The sequence below is a fragment of the Physeter macrocephalus genome, chromosome 19, assembly GCF_002837175.3.
Source record: "Physeter macrocephalus isolate SW-GA chromosome 19, ASM283717v5, whole genome shotgun sequence".
In the NCBI taxonomy this organism is placed as follows: domain Eukaryota; kingdom Metazoa; phylum Chordata; class Mammalia; order Artiodactyla; family Physeteridae; genus Physeter; species Physeter macrocephalus.
This window is the reverse complement of record NC_041232.1, coordinates 61274415-61291108: the sequence shown is the minus strand read 5'-3', so window position 1 is coordinate 61291108 and position 16694 is coordinate 61274415. Positions and strand designations below refer to the sequence as shown.

General features: G+C 41.7%; 2 protein-coding genes across 20 annotated transcripts in view; one reads left to right on the top strand and one right to left on the bottom strand.

The window, feature by feature from the left end:
- Nucleotides 1-16694, bottom strand: part of KATNAL2 (katanin catalytic subunit A1 like 2) — a 152879-nt gene that overhangs the window by 113663 nt on the left and 22522 nt on the right. Inside the window, exon 1 of one of the 19 annotated variants that reach the window (XM_028480056.2) lies at nt 14717-15142. The exons of 16 other annotated variants lie outside the window; for them this stretch is intronic. The gene's annotated coding sequence lies outside the window, so the exon portion shown is untranslated. Of the gene's footprint in view, nt 1-8476; nt 8602-14716; nt 15143-16694 lie in introns of those variants that run through there. 2 more of the 19 variants (XM_055080377.1, XM_028480057.2) reach the window with 2 other exon arrangements.
- LOC102985895 (elongin-A-like) lies at nt 7560-11124 on the top strand. Its single transcript, XM_055080671.1, is given in 4 exon segments — nt 7560-7606; nt 8600-8949; nt 8952-10501; nt 10503-11124. Coding segments are annotated over 4 exon segments (2478 nt in total). The 3' UTR covers nt 11034-11124.

The following is a 16694-nucleotide window of genomic DNA, read 5'->3' as shown; positions in this document are numbered from 1 at the left end:
CAGGCCTTAAAATAATAATGCTACTTCTTCTTTAAGTTTGATGGAAATTCAGAATTTAAGGAGAGATAAGAAAACTCTATTCAAATACCTAGTGTTAAATATTTAAGGCGTGCGGTTACTTGGAAACACAGAATATGGTCTTATAAATTTGTTAATTAAAAGTATAAAGTTTGCTAGATCTATAACACCTTTCTACTCATGCCATTCAAATTATCATAGAAAATTGTCTTCTGAATTAAAAGACTAAGAATAGGTCACCACCAATGGTCAATTTAAACTGTAAAAGATGGTGTGCCCCTGAAATGGACACAATTAGATGCTCAATTAGTTTCTGTCTACCAAAGAAAGGAGGCCCAGAAGTGAGCATCTAACTGGGGTGTCTCATTTGTCTCTGCTTCAATAATCTGGCTGTTTTCTACTTCCTTCATTTCCTTTGTGGGCTATTGTGCAACAAAAGTGCCTCCATTATCAGATTCAAAATTGAATCCTATGATACTGTAGCCTGAGGAAAAGAAAGCATTGAATATAATTCCTAGCTTTAGACCCAGAAGATATTTAGGAAATGTTACTGTATATACACCACAAACAGCATTAGTGCTTTTAATTTCTTTTTTATGGGTGCAATGGAGATTAATTTGCATGAGCTCGTTTCAATTTCTGTAATAAGATCCAAATTTTGCATTAAGCTTTCCATCTCAAAAACAAACAGTTAAAAAGGACACATTTCTTCTTTCAAATGTTTTTATTATAGTTCTATTTTACAGTCCTTGCATCTAATATTCACTTAAAAGCTTGACTATATATACCCATAGGTTCTAATTTGTTTCCTGATTACCTCCTGTTTCTACCAAGAAACTTCCCAAGTTCCAAATGCTGCACAACTTGACAAAGCACTAGAACTACCAGAAGGGGTATCTACAGATCCAGGGAAGGTATTTATTGTATTTAATACAAAATCAGAACAGGTCAACTACGCTCAGGAACAGTGTTCCATGAAGGGAGGCATTTGTTGTAAATCCTGAGATTGAACTGGTTATAGAATTGGGGATTTCAGGGAAGTATAAAGCCTACTGAAACACAGGGGACTTGCTGTGCCATGCCATTGTTATTAAACATGGAACTAGATTATGGACAGGCTACTTTCTAGTTGCAACATAGCTGCATGATGGAGAGATCAGACTGCCATCACAACAAGGTGACACCACAGTCTCACCAGGGATAGAACAGCAGGTGAAACCTTGAGGAAACAATCAGACAACTGTAGAAAGGGAGATGTTCTCCAAAACAATTGGCATGGTTTCTTGAACAGGTTAGTGTCACTAAAAATAAAATAGGAGGGCTTCCCTGGTGGCGCAGTGGTTGAGAGTCCGTCTGCCGATGCAGGGGATGCGGGTTCATGCCCCGGTCCGGGAAGATCCCACATGCCGCGGAGCGGCTGGGCCCATGAGCCATGGCCGCTGAGCCTGCGCATCCGGAGCCTGTGCTCCGCAACGGGAGAGGCCACAGCAGTGAGAGGCCCACGTACCGCAAAAAAAAAAATAAATAAATAAAATAAAATAAAATAGGAGAGAACTGCCAAGATGGTGGAGTAGGAAAGCCCTGAGCTCACCTCCTCCCTTGGGCACACCAAAATTACAACTATTTACAGAGCAACTAGTGATGAGAAAGACCAGAAGACTAGTAGGAAAGTTCTTCTACAACTAAAGACGTAGAGAAGGAACCACAATGAGACAGGTAGGAAGGGCAGAGATGCTGTATAGTCAAGACCCATACCCATGGGTGGGAAGCCCACAAATGGGAAGATAATTACAATTGCAGTGGTTCTCCACAAGGAGTGAGGGGTTCAAGCCCCACATCAGGCTCTTGAGCCTGGGGGTCCTGCACCAGGAAGATAAGCCCCTAGAACGTTTGGCTTTGAAGGCCAGTGGGGCTTAATTTCAGGAGAGCCAGAGGGCTGTGGGAAATAGAGAGTTCATCTTTAAAATGCACACAAAATCTCACATGTGCTGGGACCTAGGGCCGAAGCAATAATTTGAAAGGAGCCTGGGTCAGATGCACGTGGTGATCTTGGAGAGCCTCCTAGAGAGGCGGGAAGAAACTGGAGCTCACCGTGGGGACACAGACACTGGTGGCAGCCATTTTTGGAAGCTTGTTCTACCACAAGGACACTGTTGCTGGCCAGTGCCATTCTGGACTCCTCCCTCTAGCTTATTAGCGCTGGGACTGGCCCCACCTACCACCCTGGAAGCACCAGTACTGGGACATCTCAGGCCAAGTAGCTAGATGGGTGGGGATAAAACCTCACCCACCAGTAGGCTAGCTACCTTAATAACCCCAAGCCCACAGCTGCCCCAGGACCCAGTCCTGTTCTTCAGAACCCTCACACCAGTGAACCTGCACTAGCCCCGGGACCTCATGGGCCTCAGCCTCACCCACGGCAGGCTGCCACTAGTCCTGGGAACCCCTTGGCCCTGGGCCCATCCACCAGCAGGCCAACACTAGCCCCAGGACCCCCCAAACCCCAGGATCCAGTCCCACTCACCAGCAGGCCAACACCAGCTTTAGGACACCCCAGACCCCACAGACAGCTGTGTCAGGAACAGACCCCACACCAACAGGCCATCTAGTGGATCCAGGACACCTAGCCTCGCAACCACCATCCTAGAACCTGGCTCCACCCATCAGCGGACCAGCACTAGCCCCAGAACACGCCAGGGCTTTGCACCTAGCTGCCTTGTGACCCCGCCTCATGCACCAGTGACTAGCAGCTTCAGCGCAAGACAGGGCCTGGCAAGAAACCATTTTTTTAAAATACATATATATATTGCTATATATAAACCAGCCAGGCATACCAGACCACCCACAGTAGTCAGCCTGTCACAACAGAAGGACCCACACAGCCCACATAGGGGGCACCCCTAGAGCATATAGCTCTTGTGACCAGAGGGAAGTGCATTTCTGGGAAACACAGGACATCTACAAAAGTCCACTTCTCCAAGGTCAGGAGACATAACCAACCTACCAAATATATAGAAATAAAAACAGCAAATTAGGCAAAATGAGGTGACAGAGGAATACGTTCCAAATGAAGGAACATGATAAAACCCCAGAAGATAAACTAAGTGAAGTGGAGATAATCAATCGACCCAGTAAAGAGTTCAAGGTAATAACTGTAAAGATGCTCAAAGAACTCAGGAGAAGATTGGGTGAGCAGAGTGAGAAGTTGGAAGTTATTAATAAGGAGTTAGAAAACATAAAGAAGAACCAAACAAAGGTAAAGAATACAGTAACTGAAATTTTAAAATACACTACAAGTAATCAGCAGTAGATTAGATGATACAGAGAAATGGATCAGTGAGCTGGAAAACAGAGTAGTAGAAATCACACAAGCTGAACAGAAAAAAGGAAAAAAATTTTAATGAGGATTGCTTAAGAGACCTCTGGGACAACATCAAGGTACTAACATTCACATTATAGGGTCCCAGAAGGAGAAGAGGAGAGAAAGTGGAAGAAAACTTATCTGAAGAAATAATAGTAGAAAACTTCCCTAACCTGTGAAAAGAAATGGACATCCAGGTCCAAGAATCACAGAGATTCCCAAACAGGATCAACCCAAAGAGGACCACACCAACACATATTGTAATAAAAATAGCAAAAATTAAAGATAAACTGAGAGATAAAAATAGCAAGAGAAAAGCAACAAGTTAAGTACAAGGAAACTCCCATAAGGCTATCAGCTGACTTTTCAACAAAAACTCTGCAGGCCAGAAGGGAGTGGCAATGTATTTAAAGAGATGAAACGGAAAAACCTACAACCAAGAATGCTTTATCTAGCAATGCTTTCATTCAGTTTTGATAGAGTGATCAAAAGGTTTACAGGCAAGCAAAAGCTAAAGGAGTTCAGCACTACCAAACCAGCTTTACAAGAAATGTTAAAGAGACTTCTTTAAGTGAAAAAGAAAAGACCACTACTAGAAACAGGAAAATTATGAAAGGAAAAATCTCATTGGTAAAGGCAAATATACTATAAAGGTAGTAAATCAACCACATATAAAACTAGTAGGGAGGTTAAAAGACAAGCATACTAAACTCATCTATATCCATATTAAGTATTTAAGGGATACAAAAAACAAAAAGATGGGAAATATGATGTCAAAAACAATAAGCATGGGGGAGTAAAAATGTAGGATTGTTAAAATGTATTTGAACTTAAAAGATCAGCATCTTAAAATATATATTGGTATATATAAACCTCATGATAACCACAATCCAAAAATCCATAATAGATACACACACACACAAAAAGAGAAAGGAATCCAACCATAACACTAAAGATAGTCATCAAATCACAAGGGAAGAGAGCAAAAGAAGACAGGAAGAAACAGAACTACAATAACAACCCAAAAACAATTAATAAAATGGCAATTAGTACATATCTATCAATAGTTACTCTAAATGTAAATGGACTAAATGTTCCAATCAAAAGACATAGAGTGGCTGAATGCACACAATAACAAGACCCATATATATGCTGCCTACAAGAGACTCACTTTAGATCTAAAGACACACATGGACTGAAAGTGAAAGGATGGAAAAGGGTATTCCATGAAGACTAAAATGAAAAGAAAGCCAGGGTAGCAATACTTATATCAGGTAAAAGACTTTAACACAAAGACTGTAACAAGAAACAAAGAAGGACATTACATAATGATCAAGGGATCAATCCAAGAAGACAACTCTAAATATATATGCACCCCATATAACAGCATCTAAATACATAAAGCAAATATTAACAGACAGAAAGGGGAAAATTGACAGTATTACAATAATAGTAAGGTAATTTAACAACCCCCACTTACCTCAATGGACAGATCATCCAGACAGAAAATCAATAAGAAACACTGGCCTTAAAAGATACATTAGGCCAAATGGATCATATCCATATATATGAAACATTCCATCCAAAAGCAGCAGAATACACATTCTTTTCAAGTGCACATGGAACATTCTCCAGGATAGATCACATGCCAGGCCACAAAACAAGTCTCAGTAAATTTAAGAAAACTGAAATCATAACAAGTATCTTTTCCAATCACAACACTATGAGACTAGAAATCAAATACAAGAAAAAAATGCAAAAACACAAACATGTGGAGGCTAAACAATATGCTACTACACAACCAATGGATCACTGAAGAAATCAAAGACAAAATTTTAAAAACCTGGAGAAAATTAAAACAAAAACACACTATCCAAAATCTATGGGACAAAACAAAAGCAATTCTAACAGGGAAGTTTATAGCAATACAAGTTTACCTCAGGAGACAAGAAAAATCTCAAACAACCTAACCTTACACCTGAAGGAACTAGAGAAAGAAAAAACCACAAAATTAATAAAAGGAAAGAAATCATAAAGATCAGAGCAGAAATGAAATAAAGACTAAAAAAAGAAATAGAAAAGATGAATGAAACTAAGAGCTGGTTGTTTGAAAAGATAAACAAACTTGATAAACCTTTAGCCAGACTCATCAAGAAAAAAATAGAGAGGGCCCAAATCAACAGTCAGAAATGAAATAGGAGAAGTTGTAACCAACGCCACAGAAATACAAAGGATCATAAGAGGTAACTACAAACAATTATATGCCAATAAAATGAACAACCTAGAAGAAATGGACAAATTCCTAGAAATGTACAATCTCTCAAGACTGAATCAGGAAGAAATAGAAAATATGAACAAACCAATTGCCAGTAATGAAATTGAAACAGTAATAATAAAAAAAAAAAACTCCCGACAAACAAAAGTCCAGGACCAGATGGCCTCACAGGTGATTTCTACCAAGCATTTAGAGAAGAGCTAAAACCTATCCTCCTCAAACTATTCCAAAAAACTGCAGAGGAAGGAACACTTCCAAACACATTCTTCCAAACATGAGACCAGCATCACCCTGATGCCAAAAGCAGACAAAGACATCACAAAAACACCAGAAAATTACAGGCCAATATCACTGATGAACACAGATGTAAAAATCCTCAACAAAATATTAGGCAAAACAATCTTCAAAAAATAAGAACAAAGCTGGAGGTATCACACTCCCTGATTTCAAACTGTACTACAAAGCTACAGTCATCAAAACAGTATAGTACTGGCACAAAAACAGACACATGGATCAATGGAACAAAATAGACAGCTCAGAAATGAACCAAACCTTATATGGGCAGTTAATCTACAACAAAGGAGGCTAGAATATACAATGGGGAAAAGACAGCCTCTTTAATAAATGGTGTTGGGAAAACTGGACAGTTACACGCAAAAGTATCAAACCGGAATACTCTCTCACACCATGCGCAAAAATAAACTTAATGCATTAAAGACTTAAATGTAAGTCCTGAGACCATAAAACTTCTAGAAGAAAACATAGGCAGTATGCTCTTTGACATTGATCTTTGTAATACTTTTTTGAATATGTCTCCTCAGACAAGGGAAACAAAAGCAAAAATTAACAAATGGGACTGCATCAAAATAAAAGGCTTTGCGCAGAGAAGGAAACCATCAACAAAATGAAAAGCCACATACTGAATGGGAGAATATAATTGCAAAAAATATATCCAATACGGGGTTAATATCCAAAATATACAAAGATCTCATACAACTCAACATCAAAAAACAAACAACCAGATTAAAAAACAGGCAGAGGAGCTGAATAGACATTTTTCCAAAGAAGACATACAGATGGCCAGAAAAGATTTTCAACATCACTAATCATCAGGGTAATGCAAATCAAAACCACAATGAGATATCACCTCATACCTGTCACAATGGCTATTATCAAAAAGACAACAAATAACAAGTGTTGGTGAGGATGTGCAGAAAAGGGAATCCTCTTGCACTGTTGATGGGAATGTAAATTGGTGCAGCCACTACGAAAAACAGTACAGAGATCCCTCAAAAAATTAAAAATAGAACTACCATATGATCCAGCAATTCCACTCCTGGGTACTTATCCAAAGAAAATGAAAACACTAATTAGAAAAGATCTGTGTACCCCTATGTTCATTGCAGCATTATTTACAATAGCCAAGATATGGAAGCAACTTAACTGCCCAACAATAGGCAAATGGATAAAGAAGATGTGGCATATATATACAATTAAATATTACTCAGCCATAAAAAAGAATGAAATATTGCCATTTACAATGACATGGATGGACCTAGAGGGTATCATGCTAAGTGAAATAAATCCAACTGAGAAGGACAAATACTATATGGTTTCACATATATGTGGAATCTAAAAAAACAAAACAAATGAACAAACATAACAAAACAGAAAAAGAGTTACAGATACAGAGCACAAACAGGTGATTGCCAGAGGGGAGCAGGAAGGAGGAAAGAAATAGGTGAGGGAGATTAAGAGGAACAAACTTCTGGCTGCAAAATAAATGAGTCACGGGTAGGAAATGTACAGTGTGGGGAATATAGTCAATAACTATATAATATCTTTGTATGATGACAGCTCAAAACTGACTTACTGTGTTGATCATTTTGAAATTATATAAATCGAATGTATATCAAGTCATTATGTCATACAACAGGAACTAACATAGTATGGTAAGTGGATTAAACTTCAAAAACAAACAAACAAATGCATAAAAAAAGAGATCAGATTTGTGGTTACCAGAGGCAGTGGGTGGAGGGAGGAGGAATTGGATGAAGGTGGTCAAAAGGTACAAACTTCAGTCATAAGATAAATAAGTACTAGGGATATAATGTATAACATGATAAAGATAATTAATACTGCTGTATTTATATATGAAAGTAGTTAAGAGAGCAAATCTCAAGAGTTCTTATCACAAGAAAAATTTTTTTCTATTTCCTTAATTTTGTATCTATATGAGATGCTAGATGTTCACTAAACTTGTGATAATCATTTCATGATGTATTAAGTCAAATCATTATGCTGTATACCTTAAACTTATACAGTGCTGTATGTCAATTATATCTCAATAAAACTAGAAGATAAAATAAATAAAAATAGTGAAGGTAGAGGATGGGGGAAGCTGTGCAAATTCAAAGAGACATAGGGGATACAACCAGATACAATACATGATCCTGTTTTGCACTCTGGTTAGAGAACTAGTTGGTTAAAGAACAGTATTTACAATACAATTTCATTTTGATAAAACATACGGGTGTGTGCATGTATGTGCACATACACACATAGCAAAGGATCTGGAAAGATATATGGATATACACCAAGGTTCACTGTTGGGTAATAATACCTTAGTGTATCTGGGTTGTGGGAATGTGGTGGTTTTACTTATTTCTTCTGTTACCTATTATTTCTTTAAGCTTGACTTATTATTACGTAAGTAATCATTAGAACTGTCAATTTATACTACTGAGAATATTGAAAACAAAATAAAAATAACTGTCAGATTTCTTAGATCTAATAAATTCTAAGACTTTCAGTTTACTCACCCGTACAATGGGGATAATATAACTCTTCTCTGGTTGTGTAGAGGCTCGAATTAGTCAACGGCAAGCGCACTGCGCTAGGTTGGTCGTCACTGTTGATTGATTCCTGCTGCTCTCGGGACCCAGGTGGGGCGGGGAGGCCCAGGGACTCCCGACTGGTGGTGATGTAATTTGGGCACAGCTCTCAGCCCCCTCAGGAAGGGGGCGCTGGGGCTTCCTTGTGTCCCGGCCGCGCGCTGGTGGCCATTCTCGCGGGGGCTCCGCGCACCGAGCGCCAGAGGCGGGGCCGCGCCGTGTGCACCCGGGGGAGCTCGGGGCAGGGCAGGGCCGGGCGGCGGCGTCCGGGCACCAGGTTGCGGAGGAGGCCGTTAAGAGACCAGAAGCACCACTGGCCTCGCCCGTTCCGGCGGCCGTCCTCACGGAGAGCGGGGTCGGCCCGACGTTCAGTCGCGGGTACAAACGCCAGCGCGTCGGAAGCCTGGCCGGGACCTGGCGGCGCTGTGGAAGAGGCTGGTTCCAGTGGATGGAAACCCCGAGCCTGCTGAGAGGGACCTGGGGAAGTGCGATTCCCGACACCGCCCAGAGGACGCTCCTTCGGAGAAGAAGGCGATGGAGGGGCACGGCCACGCACACCGCGCAGCCCTCAAAGACCGATCGCACGGCTGCAAGCACAGACCGGAGCTGCACAGACACCCCTCAGAGCTCGTGAGGCCCTGCCACGGGTCCCACGGCCGGGAGAGGGGCGAGGGCAGAAGGCGGTGCCGCGGGGGTTCCCCAGTTTATTCTTCAGAGCGGGGATCATCTGGTTATAGCCGGTCCCCTCCACAGTCTATCCGTCCTTGTCTGATGTACGGGGACTGTCACAGACGCCTGGTGGAGGCCCGTGTCGCACAGCAGAGGCCTGGAGAAGGCCCCTCAGATGCCCCTCGGGCCAGACTGGAGCTCGGCCGAGACCGCCGCCTGGGTGCACCCCAGGGGAGAGGGGCTGGGAGTCTAAGCAGGGGACACCAGCCTCCCCACAGGGACAAACGCCTGGTCGGAACCAAGGGACAGGAAAAGTCCTCTGCTTTGACCAGACGAAAATCAGGCCTGGCCTTCTACAGAGAGCAAAGGCCGCGGTCTCTCCCCCGGGACAGCGCAATCGAGAATCCGCCCCCTAGTGGTGTCGAGAAAGAGAAGGAAAGAGAGGGCCGCGGCATTCAGGTTTTACCTCCCTTCAGACAAGCTTCAGACCTTAAAAAGCGAAAGCACGAGTACTCTGAGAAAACCAAACCGGACAAAAACAAGCAGAGTCTCGACCGTTTGGACATAGCAGAGGGGGCAAGAGGCCTGTTACCCAAGGTGAAAGAGAAGGTTTCCAATAACCAAAAGATTCAAGAAGGGAAAGTAAGACCTCCTCATTTGGATGGAAAGCCTGAGGGCTCCCTCCCTAAAGGTGAGGAGGTGGATATGGATAATGAATTCAAGCCGCCCACCATGTCTTTTGAGTCCTACCTCAACTACGACCAGCCTAGGGAGAAAAAGAAAAAGATTATGAAAACTTCAGCCACTGCTCTTGAAGAAAAAGGACCTAAAAAATATGATTCAAGCGAAAACTTGGACTTGGTTCAGGAACTACCTAAGGTGAATGAAAACAGATCAGAGAAGCTGCAGCCCTCTGGAAACGTCTGGGCCAAGCTGGTAAAGGTCCCCACTGATGCACCAGTGTGGCCGGACCTCCCATTACCCAGGGTCCAGGCCAATGACCGTCCACTTCTTGCCTCTGGATTGATGTCCTCCTTACGACCAAAGCAAAAAGCACTGTCTTCACCCCGGGAAGAGGAAAAAGTTGGATTTACTGGACGCAGAATGAATTCTAAGATGCAAGTGTTTTCTGGCTCCAAGTGTGCCTATCTTGCCAAAATGATGACCTTGCGCCAGCAGTGCATCTGGGTACTTAGAAACAACATCAATTCAATCTTTAAAGTGAGAGGGGTCGCATATTCGGTTCTTGAACCCATCTTGGAGAGCTGTGCACCTGATCAGCTGTTATCGCATAGAGAAATACAATCATGCACTAGTCCAAGAAACAGACAAATTATGGAAAATTCACTCTCACCAAAACTTTAGGAAAGAAAGGCCAAAAGAGCACGAGACATGGCGAGAGATGTACATGCGGCTTCAGGATGCCCAAGAGCAGCGGCTTCAAGCACTGACAGTCAATATCCAATCTGCACAAGCCAATAAGCCCAAAGGCCGACAAGCAAAGATGATCCTTCTCAACTCTCTGGCCAGGCCACCTTCTGACATTCTAAGGAGGCAGGAGAAGTTTGAAATAGGAGAAGCAGCGGCCCCTGAAAAAGTCAAGATCAAGCCAGCCCTGTACCCCACAGGAACCATCCATACTCCCTCCAGCAGAAACAGCCTTAACCTCACCCATGAGAAGCCAGCCAGAGCCTGCTCAAGCACCACCAGTACCCACTTGCCGCAGGTGGTCAGCGGCAGGAAACCTGCAAAGAAAATCACCCCCATGATGGCCAAGACAATTAAAGATTTCAAGAACAGGTTCTCCCGACGGTAAATTGAGGCCTTGCCTTGGAGCTGGAATTCCAGAGGAGGAATACAAGGGCAGTGGTTGTTAGGGAATGGGACTTCCAAAGGAGACCAGAATGTTTTGCTTCGTGGAAGCTTTTGGACTCTGACTCCTGTAGTTTTCAAGTGCTGCACCTGTGAGCTGCCATAGCCACTGCCTCCTGCCTGGACAACACTTCAGAATTCTGAAGATGAGACGCCTCAGTCCCGCTGACGATTTTAAGATCCATTATACTTTTGTTGTTAACTAGCCTCTTTGTAAACAATATGACATAGTCTTAACACATATTATCCCCAGATTGTGTTTATATAAATAAACAAAAGTACTTAACATGAGATTTTTTTTTTTTACTCTCAGAGTAGATGAGGTCTTCTTGGACACAAACCCAGAAGCCATTAATTAAAAAGACTGATATATTTGACCACATAAAAATTTAGAAATATATAAAAAACCAAGGTCGAAAGATAAACAACAAACTGGGAAAGATATTTATAACTCAGTTAACATTCAGAAGGCCAATTTCCTTTACATATAATAAGGGCCCACAAATTAATGAGAAATAAAAGACCAATAATTTACTATAAAAATGGGCAAACATAGGAAAAGATGGTTCACACAAAAGGAAACACAAATGACTCTTAAATATATGACAAGATGCTCAATCTTACTAAAATGCAAATAAACATGAGGGAGGTGGTGGTGATGGGATGAATTGGGAGATTGGGATTGACATATATACACTAATATGTATAAAATAGATAACTAACAAGAACCTGCTGTATAAAAAAATTAAATTTTAAAAAAAGAAAAAAAAACATAATATGATACAAATTTTCACCTATCAGTTAAGTAGAATTCAAAAGATTAATAGCCTGCTGTGTTGGAGCAGATGATCATACATTACTAGTAAATGATAAATTAATACAACTTCAATTGAAGTTAATAGGCAAATGTTAAATATATATTCTTTGGTACTACAATATCACTTTTAGGATGAGAAACGGAATATATAAATGACTAATGGCCAGAACCACATAAGCTCAGGAAGCCAAACCACAACCTCTGCAGCAACCATCCCAGAAAACCAAATCACAGACTCTCCAGCAATCAGTCCAGGAAACTAAATCACAACCTCCTTAGCAATTGGCCCAGAATGGTGAGGATTTGGTCAACAACTGCCAGCCTCCCTATTTTTGCCCTCAGCCTCCAAGTCAGGACCAACCAGAGAAAGCCAAATATGATCTCCAAATCAATCACATAAGATGCCCCGCTTCTAGTTAGCCCAACTCCGGATTTCCCAAGTCAGCAACCTCCAATAAGAAAATACTAAAGCCTTCCCTTTTTTTTTTTCACTATAAAGCTTTCCCATTCCCCTGCCTGCCAAATGCAAGTGATGGTAGCTGACTCCCTTGCTATAGCAAGCTCTCAATAAATAGCCTCTGTTTGTTCAGTTTGGGTGGTTTTTATTTATTTCCACAAGAATTGTATTCTACAGATGCACATATATCAAACACACACATATACAAACTCTGATATAGCAATTTCACTTATAGGATTTTATTCTCCAGACACAATTGCATGTGTTTGTGTGTGTGTGTGTGTGTGTAGAGAGAGAGAGACAGGCTCTCAATAAATAGCCTCTGTTTGTTCAGTTTGGGTGGTTTTTATTTATTTCCACAAGAATTGTATTCTACAGATGCACATATATCAAACACACACATATACAAACTCTGATATAGCAATTTCACTTATAGGATTTTATTCTCCAGACACAATTGCATGTGTTTGTGTGTGTGTGTGTGTGTGTATACTCAATTAATACAAAGACATGACCATGGCACTTGAATCAAATTTTTCTCCAGGACATTTGCCTGCCTCTAAGAGGCTACGATGCTGAGTAGTGTGTTTGACAACCTCAAAGTGCTACAGGTGCAAAAGTTCTAATCCAAGACCCACCAAGATAGGGGACCCTGGTAAAACCAATGAATACTCAGTCCTTATTCAGTCCAAGGAATAAGGACAAAGGATTAGTTAGGCTGCCTAAGCTCTGTATGGCCCACAAAAATCTCAGTCCCTGAATTTGGATTGAGATATTCCTAGAATACTAGCTCCTATCCCCAGGCACAGGAAGATATCATCATCCTTCATCTCAAATTAGTTCTAAACACAAACCATCAACTACACTGCCATATACAGTCTAAGAAAAGAACAACATAAGTGAAAAACATTAGGAGTAACAGACAATTGAAACAGATTCACATGGGCCTCAAGATACTGGAACTCTCAGACACAGACTTGAGAAAAACTATTTCAACCAATATCATTTACAATAGTATATAAAAATCAAATAGGAACAAATCTAACAAAAGATGTTTCAGATTTCTTGTATGGGCTGAATTGTGTCCTCTCCTCCCCAAATTTATACATTGAAGCCCTAACCCTGAATAATTAAGAATGTGACTGTATTTGGAGATAGAGCCCTTAGGGAGTGATTAAGTTAAAATGAGGTCATTAGGGTGGTCCCTAATCTAATCTGACTGGTGTCCTTAGAAGAAGAGGAAATTTGGACACACAAAGTGACACCAGGGATGTTCTCCAATGTCGGAAAGATCATATTGAGGTCACAGCAAGAAGGTGGCCATTTGCAAGCCAAGGAGAAAGGCCTCAGGATAAACCAAACCTGCCAACATCTTGATCTTGAACTTCTAGCCTTCAGAACTGTGAGAAAATAAATTTTTGTTGTTTACGCCACCCAGTCTGTGACACTTTGTTATGGCAGCCCTAGCAAACTAATACAGCCTCTATGCTGAAAATGACAAAATAGGGATAAGAGGTACTAAAGAAGATACAATGTTTATGAATTGGGAAAATGAATTTTAAGATGTTAATTCTCCTGAAAATTGATCTATAGGGTGAATGAAATCTCATGAAAAGCTCACCAGACTTTTTTGTATAAATTGAAAATCTGATTCTAAAATTTATTTGGAAATTTAGAATAACCAAGACAGCATTGAAAAAGAGTTAAGTCAGAGGATTTACACTACCAGTTTTCAAGGCTTAATACTAAGCCACAATAATTAAGAGAGTTTGATATTGGCACGGAGATAGATAAATCTATCAATGGAACAGAACACAGAGTTCAGAAATAGACCCACAAATATATGGTAATGTGATTTTTTACAAAGTTGCCACTGTAATTCAAAAAAATTTTTAAAGGTACTGGAGCAACTGGATAACCAAATAAGAAAAAAATAAAGCTTAACCCCTATCTCACATAAAACACACAAATTAATTGAAGATAACAATCCTAAATTTTTATGTACATAATAACATGGCATCAAAATAAATAAAGCAAAAACTGACAAAATCAAAACGAGAAATAGGCAAAAAAATACAATCACAGTGAGAGATATTTATATGCCTTCCTCAATAATTAACAGAAGAAGAAGAAAAAAATCTGTAAGATATAAAAGATTTGAACAACACAATTAAGAAACTTAACCATTCACTGAGCCATAAAACAATTCTTGACAAATGTTAGAGGACTGAAATCATGTAGATTGTTATGTAGAATATTGTTATGTAAACACAATGCAGTTAATCTAGAAAACAATGTCCAAAAGGTATCAATAGACTTCCCATATGCAAATAATACACTTCTAAATACTTACACTAGGAAACCCCTTCGCAGGCAGAGACTGTGGGCGACGGAGGGGGGAAGCTTCGGAGCCACGGAGGAGAGCACAACAACAGGGGTGCAGAGGGCAAAGCACAGAGATTCCCGCACAGAGGATCGGTGCCAACCAGCACTCACTAGCCCGAGAGGCTTGTCTGCTCACCCCCTGGGGTGGGTGGGGGCTGGGAGCTGAGGCTCGGACTTCGGAGGTCGGATCCCAGGGAGAGGATTGGGGTTGGAGGCGTGAACACAGCCTGAAGGGGGCTAGTGCGCCACAGCTAGCCGGAAGGGAGTCCGTGAAAAAGTCTGGAGCTGCCGAAGAGGCAGGAAACTTTTTCTTGCCTCTTTGTTTCCTGGTACACGAGGAGAGGGGATTAAGCACACCGCTTAAAGGAGCTCCAGAGAAGGGCGTGAGCCGCGGCTATCAGCACGGACCACAGAGACGGCCATGAGACGCTATGGCTGCTGCTGCCACCACGATGAAGAAACTTTTTTCTTGCCTCTTTGTTTCCTGGTGCACGAGGAGAGGGGATTAAGCACGCCGCTTAAAGGAGCTCCAGAGAAGGACGTGAGCCGCGGCTATCAGCACGGACCACAGAGACGGCCATGAGACGCTCTGGCTGCTGCTGCCACCACAATGAAGCCTGTGTGCAACCACAGGTCACGTCCACACCTCCCCTCCCGGGAGTCTGTGCAGCCCACCACTGCCAGGATCCCGTGATCCAGGGACAACTTCCCTGGGAGAACACACGGCATGCCTCAGGCTGGTGCAACGTCACGCTGGCCTCTGCCACCGCAGGCTCACCGCACATTCCGTACCCCTCCCTCCCCCTGGCCTGAGTGAGCCAGAGCCCCTGAATCAGCTGCTCCTTTAACCCCGTCCTGTCTGAGCGAAGAACAGACACCCTCAGGTGACCTACACGCAGAGGCATGTCCAAATCCAAAGCTGAACCCCAGGAGCTGTGCGAACAAGGAAGAGAAAGGGATATTTCTCCCAGCAGAGTCAGGAGCAGCGGATTAAATCTCCACAATCAACTAGATGTACCTGCATCTGTGGAATACATGAATAGACAACGAATCATCCCAAATTGAGGAGGTGGACCTTGGGAACAATGATTTTTTTTTTCCTTTTTTCTCTTTTTGTGAGTGTGTATATATATGCTTCTGTGTGTGATTTAGTCTGTATAGCTTTGCTTTTACCATTTGTCCTAGGGTTCTGTCTGTCCTTTTTTTTTTTTTTTAGTACAGATTTTAGCACTTGTTATCGTTGGTGGCTTTGTTTTTCAGTTTGGTTCCTCTCTTCTTTCTTTCTTTTTTTTTTTAATTACTTAAAAAAATTTTTTTAATAATTGTTTTTTATTTTAATAACTTTATTTTATTTTATCTTCTTCTTTCTTTCTTTTTTTTCCACAAGAGACCTCCCAGCTCCACATAATATCAAATGGCAAAAATCTCCCAGAGATCTCCACCTCAACGCCAAGACCCAGCTCCACTCAACGACCAGCAAGCTACACTGCTGGACACCCTATGCCAAACAACTAGCAAGACAGGAACATAACCCCATCCATTAGCACAGAGGCTGCCTACAATCATAATAAAGCCACAGACACCCCAAAACACACCACCAGACGTGGACCTGCCCATCAGAAAGACAAGATCCAGCCTCATCCACCAGAACACAGGCACTAGTCCTTTCACCAGGAAGCCTACACAACACACTGACCCAACCTTAGCCACTGGTGGCAGAAACCAAAAACAACAGGAATTACGAACCTGCAGCCTGCGAAAAGGAGACCCCAAACACAGTAAGTTAAGCAAAATGAGAAGACAGAGAAACACACAGCAGATGAAGGAGCAAGGCAAAAACCCACCAGACCTAACAAATGAAGAGGAAATAGGTAGTCTACCTGAAAAAGAATTCAGATTAATGATAGTAAAGATAATCCAAAATCTTGGAAACAGAATGGAGAAAA